We start from the raw sequence: 22329 nt of genomic DNA, 5'->3' as shown, positions 1-22329 counted from the left end.
TTCACTATGTGAGTCCAAATACTTCTTAAAATTACAAACGATAAATCTACAAAAATACTAAAAAAACTAAATAATAATGTACAAATTGTAACTAATTCAAATGCAAGTAACCTTAAGTAATCCTTCTTTATAGTTTCAATCACGTTCAGAACTGTAAAACAACATAAAAACCATTTCCATAACTAATAAAATATCTCACTTGACAAAATTAGTACCAAAACAAAAGAAAAATAAATAATATGTAGGTAGTTACATGAATATAGTGCTCAAAATGTAAAACATTTGCAAGTTATTATAATATCATAATCTTCCACTTCTGTGTCAATAAAACCACCATAATGTTTAGTAGAACAGGAATTTAGGACATTTGAAATTTTTTTTTAACGCAGAAGCCGCTTATCTATAAAATTACTGTTTGCTTGCATACTTGCATATTTAACTTTCAGTTTGGACAGTCCTTGTAATATCACTTCCTGATTCATGTACGTAGTGTATATACATCTGTTCCAAACTACTTTGTTGTGATGAATGTATTTTTTTAGTTAATAGCTTTTGTTATGAATTTAAAAAAATAATTGTAGATGAGATACAAATTACATAAAATTTTAATGATTATGAAAAGTATGTTTCCATTATCTACCAAAGTTTCTTAATTGTATCCATTTTAATGAGGTACTTTTTATAAGTTAGTTTCGCAGTAAATTTAGTAATTTTGTAGGAGTCTCTTTTTCAGAGAGAAAAAAACATAAAAATATTAATTTTTTTTTCTGACATGTTTTCTAATCATTTTCTAAGAGGGCCTTGTGATCAAAAGGACTTTTGAGTTGTTTACCTGTTGTTAATTGTTTGAGAGAATGTTTGGATAGGTTAAAGTTAGCTACATTAAAAATACTTTTAAATTTTGTTAATGGTTGGTTTGGTTAGGTAAGCTACATTGAAAATAGTTTACAATATTAATGATTGTTGGTTAGGTTTTCGTTGGGATTCCTAAATAACCATGCAAATGATTTTACTTTATTTTTAATGTAGCTAACTAACCTAACAAAACCAACTGTCACACTATTATAAAATATTTTTTGAAGTAGCTAAACTAACTTAATTAACCATCATCACTATTTTAAAATATTTTTATTGTAGCTAACATTATCTTCATGATATCACAATATTTGTAATACACAACCCAACTTAATCACTTGTTACAACAAACAGTAACTTAAATGACTGTTAAAATACTTAAAGTATCAAAACTTCCTTTATATGATTGTAAAACATGTCACAAAGTAAAATAAAGCATTTTGTACTTTTTTCCCCCTCAGAAAAGATGCTCTTTTTATAGAATCACCTATTTTTGTTATTAACATTATTGTATTTGCTGTGTCAGTATTAATAGGTAATTGTTGAGAAGAGTGGCTGTTCAAAAGGTGTATTAAGGAATGTAATTTTTTTTTTTTACTTTAATAATAATAATGTGATTGGGTTGTTGGTTGCTGTTGCAGTAGTAAATATTCATGAGGGGTGTGCCTATGAAAGAAAAATCTAAAAATTAATTTTTCTTAGTTCCTCATATTTTTTTTCTTATGTTATTGTAAAAGAGCATTGAGAAATGTCAGTAAATATTGGTAAGGTTAGGTTATCTATATTCTAAGTACTCTAAAATAGTGTTAATGGTAGGTTATGAATTAAATGTAGCTAACTTAACCAACCTCCCATATATTTTATAGTACTTTTAATGTAGATAACCTAACCTAACCAACCGTACACTATTTTACAGTATTTAAATATGCTAAACTAACCAACCATTTAAAAATAAACAACCAAAAATTTATTTCACATATTGCAATGTCCTTTTACCCATTCACTAAATAAAACTTAAGAAGTTAAAAAATAAATATTCAAATTTGTCGGTAATTTGTACAAGTTCCCTTGCTACTTGTCAAAATTATAATGGTGTAAATGAAAGTAATTTGAAGATAGATTAAACCCCCTTTCAATCAATTGTGATCAGCTCGCACTTTAAAGCCCTGTGATAACAAAATATAATTCCACTGCCCAATGTACATCGCTATTAAGTGATTTAAAGCAGACAAATATACGTGTGCTCAAATTATGAAATCTCTATGACCATTTCAGTGAAATGACAAGAATACAGCAAAGCAATATTTTGGCCTTAAAATCTAACATTCAAGAGTAATCAAACAATCATCATTGATTAAATAACAATTCCTTTACAGTAAAATTTTCTTTAAAGATGTCCTCTAAAGCTTGCCTAATATTTTGTAACATACTGCACACCTACTTGAAGTGTTCTTTGACAAAACTTCTTTGGTTTTTATGTACTTGCAAGGGACTAAGAGTTAATGTAGCAATGCAAATCACATCAATGGCTAATGGTCGATTGTTCACTCCCTCCTCACTAGCGAGAAACCAGTCATCATCAAAGACTATAAATATTGTCAATATATAACAGTAAGAAATTCCATGAACGTAAAGTACGAATCACACTAGAACTTAATGTGTCGTAACTCATCTTGTCAGGTGATTGATTACGGTACTTGGGGAAGCTCAGCGTCTGCAGGGTTGGACCGGCACTGCTGCCCAGGAGTCGTTAGGCTGTACCTTGAGACCCCAGTGGTGTTGCCAGAGTCGCAGATGACAACGGTGGTTTGGCTGAGATCTCCGATCACTGGGGAAAGTCGGCTTTGGTGGGTGTGGGTTGGCACCACCGACCAGGAGTGGGCAGGGCAGCATGCCTTGAGATCCCGGAGGGGCTGCTAGGGTTGCAGACGATGCTGGGTGTGAGGTTATGGGGTGTTAGCCAGCTGGTTCACCATCCCCTAGTGGGCTTTTCCTGCCGGCTGATTTTGCCCGCCTGTATTCGGGAAATCTGCAGTGCAGGCAGGGCAGATGTTGTGCCATTGATGCTCTACTGTGGGGCAAAATATACAGCAAGGTGGCTCATCTTCTGAAGGGAGGCACTTCTGATTCCATTTTTCATCATGACATGGTTGATGACGTGGAGTTGGGGGGTAGGGCTGTGCTCCCCTGCTCCATGCCTTTCATTGGCGTGGACAGGTCTGTAGGGGGCTATAAAGCATAAGGCACTAGCTGGAGTTTTTACCCTGGCTGCACTCTCCCTGTTCTGGTAGAGCTTTCCGAGGCGTCGCGACGCTTCGCGCTGCTTGTAGGTCCTGCTACATGTCACAGGTTTGCGTGAGGAAAGCGCAAGCCCCTATCCAGGGAACCCCGTGAAAAGGGTAACAACTCAGGCCGCATGGTCTCTTTGCAGTATGTCCTGTCGCATATACTATATATGTAGGTATATAATTTGGCAGTATGTCAGCACGCCTGCCTGGGGTGATACGGAGACACAAGCGGAGTTCGCAATGCATGACTGCTTCTGCATTCTCCTCCCTTGTTTATGTGCTGCAGAAAAACTTGCTCTAGCATCACACCTGGGTATAAATGTTAAATATGGCTTTCAGGCAACGGGTGAATTTGGACCACTCCTCGTCATGCTCGCCCATTTCTCCACAAGGTCTGAGCATCACCCCATTTATATTGAACTTGTAATTATCTTATGATAATATGTTGGCCTATCTCATACACCAATCCCTCACTTAGCACGAATAATGAGTTCCTAAAAAAGTTTGGTTTCTCCAAAATCGCATATTCTGAAGCATTGGTCTCCATAAATAGCAAGGCTAATTTACTTAATGTGTTCAAAAAAGTGTAGGCAAATATTCTTTACATAATATAAATGTGTAGAGTAACACTCAGCGATAAATATGTCACACCATTTATCTTTATAAGCCTACCATCGAATGCTTTGTATGAAAAATACGACACTGCGTAACGGAAGATAGTTATCATCAGTCGGCTGGTTGACTTGTTCGCCCGGGCGTGATCTTCATCTCATGTTGCGCACCTTTCCGCGAACTTTCCAAACCATCCATTAGTGGCAGTGAAACCGATATTATGGTCCGGATGTTTCCATTTTAATTTTTCAAAAATGAAAGTGCTTATTTGTGTATCACCGCTTGTTTCACACCAATCCTGTCAGGCCCGTGATTTTTTTTTGCACCATTCATTTAATAACCTTTTCCAAGTGAATCATCTGTTCATTTCTGTTCCGGTATCTAATGTCAAATATATTCTCGCTAGTACAACAAACAGTATCAGACATATATAAATGTGTGATAGAGTCCTTATTTTGTACGATTATGAGCACGGTTCACTTGCTTAAAACTGAAGTGCAACTAGCATAAGTGTAGCCTTTATGATATTCTGCTTGCCGTAATACTTCTAGTTTTGTCTCAAATACTTGAACATGATGCATTAAACTCTCACTTGGAAGCCATGATTCCACTATGATTCCAAAAGCTGGTGTTTGTGCACGTACAGTTACTGGCAGACAAATGGGCAGATGTTTCTTTGTGTTTGAGCGTGTGAGTTCCCTGCCACTGGCTAGACTGAAGTTCATCACGGCCCGGTCTGTGATCAGGTGGCAACGGTACGGCACGGCGGCATACGCGTGGATGTAAAAACATTTTGTCCTTTACACTCCATAGCCACAACTGAACTTGCCACAGCTGATGTTTGTACAACAGCCAATAGCGTAGTCAGACCTGCGCATGCATCTCTTCCTCCCTCATATGGCTAACTGTGTGCCACATTACATCTGTTGTTACCAAGTTTAAACAGACTTCATAGCGTCATGCCCAACTTTTTTTATGGCCTGTGGCAATTTCGTGCCAACTGGAATTTACAAACGTGCTATTCAAGACTGGGGCAGTAAAATTAATTCATGCAAAATGAAGGTGTGCTAATTGGGGATTGGTGTATTTAGTTTGATTTATTTTATTGTAAATAAAATGTAAATTTATTTTATGATAAATTTGGCATTCAAGATGTAGGATCACGCCATGACAGCCTGGATTAATGCTTTATATTTGATTAACATTTTCACCCTTGTGTTTTCGCTAACCTTGAGAAACCGGCCTTTTGGATTAAGAGTCTTGCAATGCCTATGTGACTTTGTCTGTTCACGAATCAGTTAGGGCATTTTTGCTATTTCTCATTTTTTGCAATTTGTTCTGGAGAATACTTAACATTGTTGGTTTGGCCCTAAGGGAGGTTACATAAATAAGCATTGCTGAACACACATGGTCTTCTGAAATAATTGTGCGAAATATAAATCATTGTAACTTTTAATTGGGCTCAAGTGGATGCTTGTTGAAAAAACTTACAGATTCAGAAGTTCTAAAATAACTATAAAAGCATCAGCATGAAAATAATTCAGAAATATGAAATGTTGTTTACTTACTTTTTCTTGTCTCTCCACTGCCTTTCACCAAATGTTTCGTCTTACATCCTGCAAAAAATTTAACAAGATATTGAAACAAACATGAAAAAATTATTTTACAAACTTGAATATTTTTACATTTATTTTCAAATATAAACTTTTTGTTCAATTGTAATACCTATATATAATATATTTATATAATCAAATATGTAATAAAAATATGAACATTTCATTGCTAAACTGCACATAATTCAGACTCGTGCCTTATCCAAAAAAGCTACACAATTAAGGGCATAGTTACTCTTTACACACAAAGTAATGAGAAATAAAACTAATGTATCCCTTATAGTAGGGATGTTGAAGTAGATACTAAACTGCATATTTAAGTTACCAGTTGCTAGGAAACCTTACACTACAGAGAGAAGGGAATCCCAACCCAGAATGACGCGCCACAGTGAAAGCAGTGCCACCTACAGTAAAGCAACTATATGAAAATATGGTGATCTGATATTATTCAGTTCAAAGCAATGTCAAGTTACTTAGTAAGCTCATAATTAGAAAGACACATTTCATCAATATCGTAGTAAGGATATTTATTTAGAGTATTTCCCATTGATAATCTAGTAAAAATATATTAGTTTCTAGTAATATAAAGTTAGGCATTGATTTATAACAGTTTTACATTTTTAGGCATGATTAATTGCCTTTTTTTAAAGTAGAGGAACAAATTTTAAACTATTTGGGCTCATAAAAGTCTAAATATCATTCATATCCTCATTTTGCCAAAAAGGTCTAGCAAATGTTAAATTTTACAATTTTCCTACGCAAAACATTATACTTTCTATTGAGGAAATGTTATTGTGTTACATAAATTGACATGTGCTGAGTGAAATGCAAACCATCTATATAGACCATATGGCCACTCGGTATGTCAAACTGAAAGAAAAACCAGCCCATGACTTGGCCATATATCATAACCAGATGAGGACATAATTTTTAAATTTTGGCTTAAATTAAATGAATTCTGTTGGTTAATATTAATATTTTAAGAAGCAAATAGCTCATGTTAAAATGTATGCGAGGTGTGTTTATTTGAAAAAATATATGTATATATCAAAATTAGCAATTGAACTACAACACTTCTTTTGATTCACACTCGTCATTAATTGGCCTGTCAACTGTTCTTGGCTTGAGGTTGAGTTTTGGAACACTCTGTATAAGCATAGACCGAGGTGGGGCTGTAGGAATCACAAAATGCACAGTCCAAAGGGCCCAGGTTCTTCTGACAATATTGATTTAAATTTTCAGTGGTTTCCTGAGATAGCTACAGGCAAATGCCTGGATGGTGTCTTACAACTGTTACCAACTGTAATAACCTTGTTTTTGACACAATGATGTTGAACCCAAATAAAATAAAACAAACTACTTAAGAATTGCCTAATATATTTTGTTGAAAATTGTTGTCTTCAGGTGAGCTAAATGCTATCTGCAATTAGTAAAGTGTGTGTAACTAAAAGTTTTTTTTTGAATAACTCTATTGAAGTCATTCACTAGAAGTTCTGTTGGTTTGTAAATTGTTTAAACCTTAACTTGACTTGAGTGGTGCATCCCCACTCCTGTGTTTTTCCTGTATCCAGTTATAGTGTGTGTATGTCGTGACCATTGCCGTTTGGGTGATGTTCATCATGTGTAGTAAAAGAAAATCAGTCCTTATTAACTAACACATTATTATCTAAACTGCATATACCTAACATGTTCATTTTCTGTGTGAATCCGCAACTGAGTGATGCATCCTACTTTACTTATGAAGTCTCATTTTCAAAAAAAAAATCATCATATACATCTGGTTTTAGGAAAGAACGCTAAATAAAAATGATAACATGGACGGTAAGGACCAGACTCCCAGAAGAAAAGTCCTGGAGGCTTGGCTACCAACCACCAAGGACCGGACTTAAGCACCCCAGCCTTGGAGACTTGATTGTCTGCTGAGCTCTGGCTGAACAAGACACTCGCGGCAAACTGATCACGTCCACTGGTTCTGCTTTCACTCCAGAAACAACTTGTTACCCGATGACTTTCCCATGACCACTCAGGGATGGTGTCATATGCTTAAACATTATAATGCTAAGATTTTAACGTATAGTATTTTTAGGGTTTCAAAACAACAGTTACTTACCTGTGTATTTTCTTATCAATTTTTGATCTTCTTTGTTTAGATCATCGTAACCTTCAATTTCGTCGATGCAGGTAGGTGGAACGTTTTCAAACAAACAATGCATGTCGTAAAACTCCAGATATTCCAAATCTGGAGAGTCAGTCTGCCAAGAAGAAAAAAAAAAGAGAATGTAAGTTACAGTGCAAAATTTTGAGACATATTACTAGGGGCAGGCATTTTTCGCGAAAAGATCTGAACACTTATTAGACTGCAACAAGGTATACCCGCACCTGTGGTTTCTTCCTTGTGATTGGCGGCCGTCTGCGAGAGAAGTCGTGGCCTTATTTGACCGAGCCACTCAGAATGCGTTTACTTCCGCACTAAATCACTGTGATTGGTGTTGTTACAATCGATATGTACCTGGGAGGAACTCACCCAATCACGAAACACAGACGGCGCTGAAGTGTTTTAACTTTCATCTAGTCTCGAAATCTTTTCACGAAATCTGCATGCCCCTACATATGACCAAATATATTACCTGCTAACATCACCAGATGCTTACAAAATAGGATGAGCACTGAACACAACTTACAGATGCTGTTCCAAACCTGAGGTTCCTTGGTTCAACTCAGAACCCAAGGAAACTAGCTATGCTTTAGTGGCTAGTGTGTAATATCTACTGGTAGTGTGGAGGTTTATTTGAGGTTCTCCCAATTGAGCCTACCTCTTAAGTCTAGCCAGGATAAGCTGACCTGCTCCTCTGTTATTTAGCTTCCCTCCTTTAATAATGACCCACCATATTTGTTATTGTTATGACTGGCAATATTCAGAAACAACTATTAACACTAGCTCCTGTTCATTTCCTGCAACATTTACATGTATATTATCAAACATGTAATACACAGGTGTATATTACTGATCGAAATCATTCATCTGATCTAATTCAGATATGCAACTGGAGATATGTCTTTAGCAGTAACTGACACCACAATCAGATTAGAAGATGATAAAGGGGCAATACAGGGAAAATACAATTAACACCCATTAACTTCAGAAGAACTACAATAAAACCATGATTGTGATTCTGTGTCTGTGAGAATAAAGGCCTGCCACATTCATGCGATCACTTGTGTTTGATCTGTTGGAGCTGATGTTCAGGTGATTAGTTAACGTGACGCGCAACGTCAAGTGTTGATCAGCGGTTGCAGTCACTGTCTGACCAGAGCTGGCAAACCTGAATTACCAAGTACTTATTTGTATAGCAAAAACTAGAAAGATAGATAGATAGAAAGAGATTGTCTGCATTCTAGGTAAGAAATTGGTTGCTAATGTTTGCATGCATTGTTGATTTGCTCAAAAAATAGGTTTGCTACATCATTGAATATTAGGCTGTAATAAATGTTTTGCCATCTTCAGAAAATTGGTATAATGGAAACCAAATACAATAAATTTTTGATTAAAATATATATACTATGTATTTTCTTTCTGTTGATTTATTTTAATAATATTTTATTTATGTAGGATTTTAAAAATACATGTATTTTAAATTGGCTGCAGTTTATTTTGTAACTGATCCCTCTGGAGAAAAAGCCACGAGGACATTTCTGCAAATTTGTGAAAATGTTCTGCACGGTCACTGACACAAGAAATGGGAAACAAACCTGAGTGCGGAAATGCTGTTTTAAACCTAATTCTGAAATTCTAAGAGGAAGCATGAATGCTATTTTTTTTATCTTTCACCTATTATGTAGTACATAAAAATAATTTTCTACAGAAAAAATTATTAAAATTTTGTATTTTGGAAGCTTTACTGGAGTAGCTGCTTCTGAGAAATAAGCAAAAGTGAAATGTTTTAAGTGTGGGTGATTCAGCAGAGTTGTGGCTTCTGTGTAAAAAAAAAAAAGTTAAATAATTTTTTTTTTTATTATTGAAATGTTTCTTGACTATCCCCTAAAACTGCAGATTTTATTTCCTACTGGATCCTAAAAACACTCCATATGGGTACAGCTGTCAAGTCCAGGGAAGTTGTGAAGTAAAAAGTGTTAAAAGTGACAAAAATATTGACATGATAATTGTAAAAATTGCTATAACAAGTAAATTCCAACAATTTCAATAATTTACTGTTAATATTTACTTGTTTTTATATACCCAAACCATACCTTTTTTCCCTGACTTAAAGGCCCTTTGCAACTACAGAGATTTCTAGAATCCAGTTGAAATAAAAAATACATTTTGCAAGCATTAATACATTTTCACAATCTCAGAGCATTTTAAATGTCATGGTAACTAACCAAATTGTTTACTATTAATATGCATTTATACTTGACAAACCTCCCAATATATTTATACTTAATAACACACAATACAGAAAAAAGTCACAGTGTCAGTGTTAACCATCAGGCATTGCATCATGAATTTTATAGTTTTGAAATAATTATGCATAATCACATAAATTCACAAGTAACTTTCACAAAAACTCATACTTGCCACCTCTAACAACCACTCGCATAGAATGCCACACAGCATATGACGTGACACCAACGTAGTCCATTTAATGCTACTTTGCTCCAATAGAAGCCTCAGATTCACTGGCATGGAGTAACATTCCGGAACACTTAGACATTACCCAGTTTTCCATTACAAAAAAAATTTCAATATGCGAGAATTATTAGTTTCTACAGTTTAAATAATATTTTTAATGTTGCTGATCTAAAGAAGCCAAACCTTTTTACTTAAGTTACAACCACCTAGATGTTCAAAAACAACATATTCAATAACAAATCTTTACAAACTCTACAGATTAAGTATAATTTCATTCAGTTGGCTACTTTGCGTTCTAATTACAATTGTGAAAACATCACACACCTTTCTCAGCATGGTGCAAATCAAACAACACAATCATGGCACTCTGAAATAACATTATTGTTGGGTAATAAAATGGTTGCAATATTGCTGTTTTACATAATTTAAAAAAATTTGATGTAAACCGCGCCCCAGAAGCCTGGTCAGCCTCCGCCACCTTTCCCCTCGCCCCCTGTCCCACTGCCCGTACCGGCAGTCGTGTGTGTGTTTGAATAGTGCGCCACGAACTACATCAAGAGGGCGCTGTAGCGGCAGTGCGACGTCCCCCTAAATATGTTATAATAATATTGTATATCTTTTTATTTTTCCCCCAATCATTTGTGTCGCCACTGACGGGCGGGAGGGCTTTTGTTTTGTTTAACATGTAAGTTTTAGTAAGTAAGTTAAAGACGTTGCCGGGCGGACCCGAACACGAACGAAGTTGAGATGTATATATATTTTAATTAATTAATAACTCTAGCTTAAACAGTAATAGAGCCATGGGAGAAGGTTCTTAATTTTAGGAGTGTTTTTGTATTTCTTTATGTAAGATTGCAAGGCACTTAATCGGAAAGGCGTAACGGTAATCTGGCAAAGCGGGAAGGCGCCATGTTGCTCCGAGGGGGCCCTTCGCTCGGCCAGTTCTACACCGCCAACGACCGAGGTAAGACGCTGCCTTCCGCACCCGGGGACTTCACTCTTTGTTCTCTGACCATCAATCCGTTTTCTCTTAATCAATTCAAATCTCTTTCAAGTATCCCTGGGGCTCGCCTCGGTCGGGGACTGTTTAACTTAATCATTTTTTTAACTCTTAATGAGACTTTGTCCTTAAGTAATCGCTTGTGCAGGCCACGTGTGTGGGCCTTATCCCTGTGTTCCGATTAGGTGCCTTGGCTCTTGTAAACGCACCTTCGTGAGGCCAAGTATGGGAGTACATGCACGTTTTAAACATCTCAATTATAATTGTATTCTTGTATTATTTTTTAACGACCACGTGGCGACCTATACCTTGTGAGCAGGCATGTGGGACGCCTGGAGAGCCCACTATTACTTGATATAACTTAAGCGTGCCCGACGCTGAGAGCGGGCCAGGTCTGAGCGTGCTACGGGAGGTAACCGAGGGTCCAGTCTTGCCTCACACGGGCGACGTCACGCCCTGAGACAGATGATAGCCGGGTCCACATGCCCTTCCACGTGGTGGCGCCCATTATCAATCAGCACCGCAACGACCCTCACGAAACCCGAACCGCGACAAATTTTTAGAGGTATTCACAGATATCCTTTTTGAATGTAATACTCTACAGAATTACATAAGTAATAATAATTCTTTTTTGTGGAGAATTTATGTATTCTCACAAAGATTTTATATTTTTTTTTTTTACAAGATTTTATGCTGGCATAACCTAACGAGTCTTTCACTTTAGCTATTATTTACCTTTATTTCTCAGAATCAGCTACTCAAGGAAATCAACTAGAGTACTGCCATTGTTGCTTGACTACCTTGCAAATGTTGTTCCCAATTTTGACTGTATTTTAAGAATGTGAAGTATGAACGGGAAGGAAGGAAGAGAAGTAGGAGGGTGGTAACATATCGGGATCTAGGGGGCGTAGCCCCGGTCGACGTCACATTGATTACATAAAATTTTTCCTACAGTGTAATTATGTGTGATTGATGTATGAATGTACTTTGGGTCAAAACTGTTTTGTTTCAATTTTATAATTTTACATTTCCTATATGACTCCTTATTACATTTTAATACCATAGTTAAAGAAATTACTTGTAATTGTTTAAGTGTTATAATAATACTTTAAATGCACAGCCTAGTCCCTTGGTGTGGTTATATCACACTATGTAGGCATATAACATTTATTTTTTACTCATAATGAAAATAAATCTTATAAACATAATCAAAATGATTGTTTGCATGTTTTTTATATACAACTGTAAAGTTTTATTCTGAACTTGGTGAAATTTTACACACTTGACCTTCAAAATAAGTCAAATGTCACTGTCTACATAAGATTCCTGAAAACAATTGCCATTTTTCTTTCCCACCCCTTAAAGCATAAAATGTGGTACTTCTGGTGAAATTGTTGCAAATTTACCATTTAAAATAAGAATAATATTACTGTCTTCATCTAATTGTGAAAAAAATGTGTCTAAAACCTTTATGGACACAAATCTCAATGAATATGAAGTAAAGAAGTTACTTATCTGCAACATTTAATACTTTTAAATATTTATTCTTTTTTATATATATTAACGTTTTTAAAAGAATTTTTGTATATATTTAAATCGTAATTTTCTAGAGTAGTTGCTCTTATAAAAATATGAAATAAAATTTATGAAAGTTGAATATTTGAGTTCCTTTCATTATGTTTGATGACTGATAAACATCATTGTGATATTTCAAGTAGTTTACCAATAGTATACTGTTTTGAACAGTTGATAAAGTTATGTTAGCTACATTTCAAACTCTGTAAATTATTGTAGATGGTTGGTTAGTTTAAGTTACCGATATTATAATGTAAACATTTATCTGTGTTTCTTGGAACAGTAGTACTTAAAAATACAATTTTTCAGAGTTTTTTTTTCCAGGTGATAATCTGTTTCGTCATGTTTTACGGAATTATTTACGAAATAAACGATTTACAAAAATTTCAGTTTTAAAGTAAGTATGTTTCTTTATTAAAAGTTGACATCATGTTTAAAAGTTAAGTATCTTTTTCAACAATCTTTAAGCCAATATATATATATTTTTTTAGATTGTGAAAACTTGTTTTTATTATGAATAAATACACTGTTTTCATACAAATGTATGGAGTATTAATTCATTACTCTACGACAATATTTCAAACGACGGTAGAAAATCTGTGCTGATATCGCCCATTGTAATACAAAGGGAATTTGAATTTTGCAGGCATTCTTCAGGACAAACTGCTAGGATTGCGGCAGTCAGGTGTCGCCAGCATTTGTCATTTTAAATGGCCTGAGTTTTCAATATTGTTCTACTAAAATATTTGATCATATAGTTCAAGGTCATGGAGGCCTAGTTTTGTATTCATATTCCATCAATTGAAATATTGTAATTAATTTTGATATTTATGTATTCAGATATTAATAATATAAAAAATAAATTACAGTCATTAATTTTACCAATTAATATTCTCAATGTTGACTATTTTTACAATATTTTATTTCATTTAAATGTATTTTTAATAGCTATATTTCTACATGTGTTTCATAGTGTGCTAGTGATGTTTCTAGAACGTAGGCCAGAGGTTTCTGTGAAAGAAAGAATGCGCAATGTAGAGCCATCGAAATGATTGATGATACGTATCACATTCTTTGTTAGACATTGGCCAGAACCGTGGGAAGGCTCCGTGACCGGAGAATCACATAATAGTAATTGTAAGAATAATCCTTGTAGCAAATAAGAAGACAGTGTTTCCAGGGAAGTCCCCAGTTTGTACTGTTTTGTGTGTTTTTGGTACTATTTTTTGTCTCGTCGGTCATCGTTCAAATACTGTTCTGAAAGGATGTGGGGGGGAAGGGGGGTGGCGGTTCGCCAAATAAACAACAAATAAACAAATGAGTGAATAGAGGCAGATGATTTCACGTCTGGGTGCCGGGGCTGTGCCGCTAATGACATTTTATGCGAGTATTGGACGTTTAATCCAGAAATCAGGCCCCAGACGTTCGGTGCAAGCCTGGGTGGAACATTGGTCCACCGAGACGTAATTCCCGAGTAGTGATTAGCGAAATTGCGTGAATGTTCTTTTTCTGGCGGACACTTTGAGTAAAGGACATGTGAGCGACGACACAGCTCTGGTACTAGCCTGGAAAGCTAGGAGAGGTTTGGATAGAACCTCCAACGGACCACGGGTTCACTGGGTGATTGAGGGGTCCCAGTGAGATGAGGGAGAACGGGGTAGGCACCAGCAATGCTGAGTTCTTGTCTGGTCAGCTGAGTGAGGCAGGGGTATACTGGGATGGGTAACCTCAGCTTCTGGACATAGCCTGATCTCTAACACCTCTCCTGTTTCGCGTATACGGCGTATCTGTATCCACGCCCGTGGGGGCCCCAGGACGGCAGGGACTTACGCCTAAGAGAGCCGGATTAAAAAAAAAAAACTAGGGGTAAAACCCTATGGAACTGATGTATGTAGACACTTTGAGTAAAGGACATGTAAAATTTACATTGTAAGAAGAATAAACTTACTCCATTTTAAATGCTTTCATTTAAATTCAACAACTAAAAACTTTTGAATAATATAATAATCATTACCAAAACTTGACACCCAACTACCTGCAGTTTCAGATGGGATATTCTTTAAGTGTTTATGTACCTATCTGCAAGAAACAATTGTCATCTTAGTGGGTACAATTTTGACTTGATACAATGTTGATAAAAATGTACGTAGCTAACCATTTTTGTTACATTTGAAATGATAAAAAATCAAACCAAAATGTAAGATTAAGTATCTACCATTTAATATTTTGGAAAATTAAAAAGTATTCCTGTAAGACTAAATTACTTCTGTGGTAAGGGTTTTTCTTTGACATAATTCAGTAGCTCTTATATGAACTTTAACCTATGAGAGCAATAAACAGTAAAATTTTAAGGAAATACCCCTTTGGTATAAACAATACAGCAAAGCATAACGGCATGACTAAAATTAACTTCAACAGCTGCCAGGGATGAAAACAGTTAACACATTATAATAATTAAAATTCTCATCAGTATTTTTTGTGAGCTGAGCTTGATAAATCATGTTCCTAGCTTTAAATTCTTCTACAGAGTCTTTAAAGTATATTAATCTGCACATCATGAATTTTGATTAGAAAAGGTAGCTCCTTATTTGTCATACAATTAATTTTTTTTTTTTTACTATTTACAATCAAAAAATCATTTTAATGCTTAAGAAAATAAAATAAAGAAAAAATAATTATGGCTTCATCCACTAGTCTAATTTCTTTCATTGTCAACTTTTTTTTATCCTGCAAAATATACCCTCCAGGCTTTCACGTGTGAAATCATGGTATTAGTTTCCGGTCATGGCTTCTGTTTGCTGTTGTATGTCAGCAGTGCTTCTAGTGTCTCTTTGCATTTGTTTATTTTAGTTAAGACTTTTCTTATTTTCCATTTTAATATATAACTATGAATAATTGAGTAATGACTTTTGGACAGCATTGTTAAAAGTCCTCATGTATGTTTGTTAATTTATAAACAGCTTTTGTTCCTCCTGAAATTCCTTAGACATACTTGGATACATGCTTGCTTTTTGTGTAATTATCAGGAAGCTATTAAGTTAAAAGCTGATGGTAAAGCCTTTCTTCATTGGTTTGGCCCAATTGGTCTGATTCGGCTACAACACATGGAAAATGTTAGCTATTTTAGAAGCACACATATTGGGGTCTAGACTTTGCTAGTATGTGTGCAACATCAAATATTATATTTTGAGCCATCACCCAAAACGTTTCTGTCAGTGTTGACTTCCAAGCAATAATTGTAAAATGGCAGGGTCCACTCACCCACACGACACCTGACAACCAATTACAGAATTTTAAACTTACATCCAATAACAAAACACTTTACTTCACTGAAAACTGACCATGATATTTTTCAGTCTTTGTCCACGAGACTCACCACTTGATTTCGGTTCCCATGGTGAAGTACACTGTCTCTCTATAACTGATTTTACTGACAAAATTACTGACTCTCTTACTTCCACAAAGAAAAATTGCACATTATACCTAAAATATTACTTTAACACATATGAAAACACAACCAACTAGGAAAAAATCTGTAAGCATATAATCAGCAGTTTTTTACATTATGCCCAGAAAACTAATTTTCATCTCTGATTATAAAAACATAATAAATATTTACTAAAACTTATAAGTTGGAAGGGAGCCTGTGATACTACTAAGTTCCCTAAATTGTAAAGCTGTAGTCAAATAATACTTAACTACCTTATCGATAATATACTAAAACCATATTTTTATGTAAAAAAAAAAACTCAAACTTACTGACCTCAACCAGCAGTTGATCGGATCGCTCAGAAATATTATTTAACGTTCAATGCTGAAATTTTGCAGTTGCTTAGCAACTCGCGTTATGAGTGGCAGTGAGACCACTATTTTCTCAGTGTGGCCACCAATTATACAAAAGACTCCACTAAGGCCTAAGATGCCACCTGTGGTTGAATCTTCTAAAGAATAACAATGTTGAAAATAATGTTCCTCAGCACCACCCAGACCACAGGCATTAAATTCTCTGCGTATTTTTCCAGCATAAAACATTTAAATTTTATTGAAAACAGAAAATAAATCTTATGAATAAAGAAAATTGAAATTCTTTTTTGCAAAACTGACAGTATGTAAATTTTAAATCCTGAAAAATGAAAATAATAATGAATGCTAATTATAAGCACAGTAATAAAGTTTTGCTTTTAGTAACACAGAATACCGTTCTCCCCACTTATTAAATTGTTTAATTTGTGATTTATTATGCTGTCTCATATGCGGTACTATGGTTAGGTTATTTGATAACATTTAAATAATAGCTATTTATTCATTTTGAGAGACATTTGTGCAGTTGAGGAATGTTGTATGATAACAATTTACATTGTTTCATTTGTTTTAAGTGTTTTTGATGATTGTCTTGCTTTGTGGTGCATAAGCCCCTTAAATGGATTTTTACCTGTTTGTTTATTCATGAAGTTACATTTTTATATTCTTTCACATAGTTTTTAAGTATGGATTTTTTTAAATTCATAAATGTATGTTCACGTAATTTTTTATTTTTTGTTTGCCATGGTTCTTTGTTCTGAAAATTAACAGATACAACAGTTTGCCACTTATGTAATAATTAGAAAGGGACAGAGTTCTGTAAGCATGTGAAATACTCTGGATATTTGTCGAAGTACTGTTGCCATGTGCCATGATTGGCTGATATATTTTTTCTGTGTTATTTTGTGATTGCTCAGGAATTATGTCGCATCAAGGCCCTTTGTCCTTCCCAGGGACGCAACAACTAAATTTCTAGGGGGGGGTGGGGGGCAATATACCTTTTTATTAAGAATCATCGATCCCCCCTATTGAAGCGGGGGGTCTGGGGGTCCTCCCCCGGGAAAATTTGTATTTCAAGGTGGAAAATGGTGCTATTTAAGCAGTTTCATTATGTATAAATTGATTACACAGCACTTTCTTTGCCCCCGTTTGCCCCCACTTCAAGGTTTCAGAGGGGGGCAAAATACCCTTGCCCACCCCTGTTGTTGTTCCCCTGGTCCTTCCTCAAGAAGAAGGGCGACCATTTAGGCAGTCAGCATCTGTACAAGTACTGAGAGGTTGCGTGTCAGGCGGTGGCTCACAAATAATATATTAATATGAATTTGATTGAGAATTTTGCAGCTGTGGTTAGGGCGCTACCGTTTATAACTAACCTCTTTTCATCTTTTGTAATGTTAATTAGAATTCATGAGGCCACAATTGTCGGTGAAAGGCCAAAGCAATGAGTGGGTAATTTCGCCATTGTTCCGAGGACCGAGTCCTTCGGCTTGTACCGTAAGTTGCAAGCAACCGTGGGATTTACTTGTGAACAGTCTTTGATATTTATTTTCGGTACCTACGAACATAAATTTGTGATTTGGAGTCAGTGAAGGTGTTTTGTGCGACAGTTTGTATATTCGACAAGTGTTTGTTCTCTTGGTTGGAAAATAGTGGCCATGATGACTAGTAATTTTTTTTTATGAATAAACAAAAAACAGTTCAAATCAGTTGGTCACAGAGAGACTTTATTTCAACAATTATTAATCATAAACAGTAACTGTTATTTTGGAACATATTTTTAGGCACCCAGCTAATTTCTGCAAGTGTTCATGAATGTCCACTCTAGACAAAGGGTTGAGCTAGCCGGAGGTCTGGATGTGATAGTCTTCTTCTACTTCCAACCACATATTGTTTGAATTGTTTTGTCTTTGGGTTGAATGTCTTATAACAGCAAGGTCATTAAAGATGACGACAAACTTCCAAACTGAACAAGGATCTTGGTAAAGGAATTGGCCCTGACCTGTAGTAAAGCACCGTCCCATAATGGCCTGCAGTGATTTTGAGAAGCCATGAAAAACCAACTGCATCATTTGTAATGAGTTCAGGTCTTACCATGGCACCACCTCTCAATTAAGTTTATTGATGGTTCATGAACATGGGCAGTTAGGTGTACCTATTTTTAAATATCATGCTGTGTTTGCCAAATAACAATTTTTTTTCTTTATTTCTCTTATGACTAATGTTATAGCACAAGTGTAGAAATAATAATAGTGGAAAATAAAAAGGTAAACCACACAAATAAAAAAATAATCTATTTTATCATGGCGCAAAAAAAAAAAGAAAGCTTTTGGCAAAGGCTGAAAAGAATACAAAATCTGAATATGAAGAAAATAATGTTTCAAATGATATTCCAAGTAACATATCTTCAAATTATTTAAAATGTAAAAAACAATGAGTAGGCCATGACTAATTAAATGTTGAAATCTTATCTCTTTCAAAGTGTTAACCATGTTAATGTGTGTTGCATTACGATGTGCTACATGCTCGAGACTTTCATTGTTTTTTTTCCCATAATCTTTATGTTGTAATTTTTATTCAGATTTTTGGCAAGTAATTGTATTAATTATAGTGTTCCAAGCTTTCTTATGATGTCTCATTAAAGTTTTTTAGTAAACGAGTTTAGACTTGCACCCTTCCAGGAGGTAAAATAATTAATGACAACACAATAATGACTACTACTTCCACTCCATAATAGTGACCTAGACATTTACTTCCAGAAAAGTCTAAAGTTGAATTCTTTGCCTGGCTGAGCCATAAAATGAAACACAAAACTTAATGAATATGCACAGTTAAAGAAAAACATGCAAGATTACTAGAGAGACGGAATTTTCGCGCATTCATTTAGTCGCAAGCTAGAATGCAAACCTTCACACTCTCGCACTGTGTTCGTGATTGGCCCGCAGTTGTTTGGACACGCCCCTCTACGACAGTGAGCCAACCATGCCCAGCTAGGAGAGAATAAGTAAACGAATCAGGTAGTGCCAAATAACAAGGATAAAAATTTTCTCGCTAAGAAATCAACCAATGGGAAAGTAAACATGGGTCAAGCACACCTATAACTTTGAATTCTATCCTGAGGCCAGAGGAATCCGCCAAATTTCCGGGTCTCTAAAGATTACCTTTTTCAGCAGGAATATATGCAAAATTTCATTTTGGGGAAATGGGGAGGGGGTAGACCTCTTTGCCTGTTGTTTGCTTCCAAAATCTTTAATTTTTTTCGGTGGGGTTGGATTTTTTAGGATTTATGGGTCCTCCAGTTCACCCTTGTATTGGAGATGTAGATTAAGTAAGTACATAGGTACCAGCTTAAGAATAGAAAGGTTCTCATGGAGTGATTTAATCTGTCAACTGGAATTTGTTAGTGAATAGAAAGACAATTGTATCTTGAGGACATGCTTGATGAAATTTATTGAATGACAGACAGTTGATTTCATATTGGTTTTTGGCATAAAGATGATTTCAATTCTGTAATGTCATCGAGCTAGTTGATACTTGTTGAAATGTGAGGATGGCCTTTTTCAAGTTGAAAACAATACTTTCATTTGTCAGTCTGTAGTAATTGCACAAGGTTATCTGTCAGAAGGATGCCTACTAAATACATTTTTTAAGCGGAATGATGCTATTACATTTCTTGTAAGTCTACTAATGGCATCTTTGCCTCTCGAATAAAAAAATGTGTACTTTATAAATATGATGCAAGAAAAACTGCTATTCAGGCAATTAGCGCTGACATGAATTTACAACACTGTTGTGACTGAATTAAATAAAAACTGCAACTGTATAAAAAAGTAACCCACTTTGGTGTTAAAATCTATAAAACATGGGGCTGAAACCAGCACATCTATAAGCCAAAATTATTTTGGTTTGATCAAACATACACTTAACCCATTTAAAAAATGCTAGTTTCAGGGCCATACATTTGCACTATTTTGGTGCTGACTTCGAACTGCCTTTCAATTTGATTATCCGATCAAGAGTGAGATTGCAATTCATTTTTAATTTAACTCCTTGAAATAAAAGCTGACCGAGTGACTTGCCTATTGAGAATTCAGCTACAGGCAATGGGCTGTTTGCAAGTTAAAAATACAAAACATTCAAGATTTATGCAGCAAGTAAGTAATGTAGGTTGAACCGAAAGTGAGCACTGACTGGTGGTTCTGAAATTTGTGATCAATTGTTTAGTTTTGTACCTAGCCTACTACATTTATCATTAACATAGATGTTGCATTTTAGTTTCAGTTATGGTATTTGCATGAGATATTAGTTAAGTTTTTATTAACATTCATATAATGTTTTCAGGGTATTTACACATATATGTAGGTAGGTATACACAGTAAAGAAAAATATTTTTTTCTTCTAGTTTTTAATGTATTTTCTATTAGCATTTTGAGCATTCTATTTGTGTTGAAGTCTTCAATTGCAAAAAAGATTTTTTAACAAAATAAATTTGCATATTTACTTGAGTTTTAAGAAATTATTGGTTAAGTACTCTGATAGAAACACACCAAAAAGTTGGTAAAATCGCTGATTGTACAACAAATTAAATTGTAAAATAAAAAGTGATGTTTGTTGGGAGTACAAAAGAGAAGGGAGGATTAGCTGAGCATATTTTTTCATAATAAATCAGTGTCTGCCTCCATGGACTAACACCACACTTAAGTACTTTTTAAGCCCTCCCTTTTTACAATCAATTTCAGGGGTCCTTTTAGCTTTACTGTATACAACCCAATTAATACACACAGATTCAACCCATGGGCATTATTTAAGTTAATTCAACAGACACTAACGTAGAATGCCCAATAAAGTGATCAGTACTGACTTGTAATTTATGTGAGAAAGATTTAACGTAAACACAAAACAGTGTTTGTCTTTGTAGCTTAGTTCGCAAATGATAACTAAAACATAAGCCCATCTGCTGTTTGTTCCAGATCCAAGGAACCTCCGAGCATCAGGTAGGCCTACTTTAAGAGATGATAAATTGTTTTGCAGCATTGTTAACAAACCTGTGTAACCATTCTAAAATTAACATAAAAATGTGCAGTCTGCAAACAGAACTATATCCTAAGGTAGATACAGATGCTTTTGAGAAAAACAAAGGCCCTAGGGGGAAATAACTTTGTATTATTTACTGTACAACTTGTAAAAACACCAAAATAATAATAATAACTGGTAATTGTTACGATGGCCATAACTAAACAATATATGAATGTCGAATAACTTGTAATGTTTCTAGTGAATTGTATCAACAATAGACTTGCAATTTTTGAACTAACAAAGTAAACAAAAGCATAATGCTCTCAAGCCCTGGGTAGATGTTTATCAATAGACGAAGTCCAAAACTAACTTTCATGATATAAGTGCCTGTAACCTCTGTATTTGCAAAACGACAATTGTCTATTGTAAAATAATAAATTATGTTCGTAAAATTGTGTTTTAATGATAAAAAAAATAACATTAATAACTCACCAATTCAGTTGTGTAAAATCTTAAGAAATCCTTCGGGGTGAACAGGAAACACTTTTTGCACCTTTTATTGGGTGTCACAACATATTCTACAGTATAAGTACGCATTTTCTTTTCTTTAGAACACGCCATTTATTACAATAAAGTATCCTGGGGTCGAATATCACAACAAAAGCCACCGGATACTCACGTAACATAGAGTATGTACATTTTAGAGTTGCGGTCGTATATATGCTCCGAGCATTTAGTAACAAGGCATGTGTTTACTTCTTGATATCAAATATTATGCATGATTTTGACGAATAAAAGAATTATATATTTATGTTTTAAAAATGGCTCAATTCAGTTGAAACTATTTTAGCTAGTGGCATATTTGAATAATCTAACTATACAAATCGGGAGTATCAATTTATTTATATGAAACATGTTACTATAACAAATTAAACAGTAAAT

At 34.9% G+C, this 22329-nt stretch overlaps 1 protein-coding gene across 1 annotated transcript in view; it reads right to left on the bottom strand.

The window, feature by feature from the left end:
* The window catches only part of LOC134529071 (uncharacterized), a 73556-nt gene extending 51503 nt beyond the window's left edge, over positions 1 to 22053 (bottom strand). Inside the window, exons 1-3 of the mRNA XM_063362778.1 lie at positions 21880 to 22053; positions 7479 to 7620; positions 5324 to 5371 (exon numbers count right to left, since the gene is read on the bottom strand). Of these exons, the coding sequence (XP_063218848.1) occupies positions 5324 to 5371; positions 7479 to 7620; positions 21880 to 22008 (319 nt within the window). The 5' untranslated portion in view covers positions 22009 to 22053. The remainder of the gene's footprint in view (positions 1 to 5323; positions 5372 to 7478; positions 7621 to 21879) is intronic.
* Between the last annotated feature and the right edge of the window lie 276 nt (positions 22054 to 22329).

This window comes from Bacillus rossius, chromosome 2, assembly GCF_032445375.1.
Source record: "Bacillus rossius redtenbacheri isolate Brsri chromosome 2, Brsri_v3, whole genome shotgun sequence".
Classification (NCBI taxonomy): domain Eukaryota; kingdom Metazoa; phylum Arthropoda; class Insecta; order Phasmatodea; family Bacillidae; genus Bacillus; species Bacillus rossius.
Note: the sequence above shows the minus strand (reverse complement) of the source record. Positions and strands in the feature narration are given on the sequence as shown.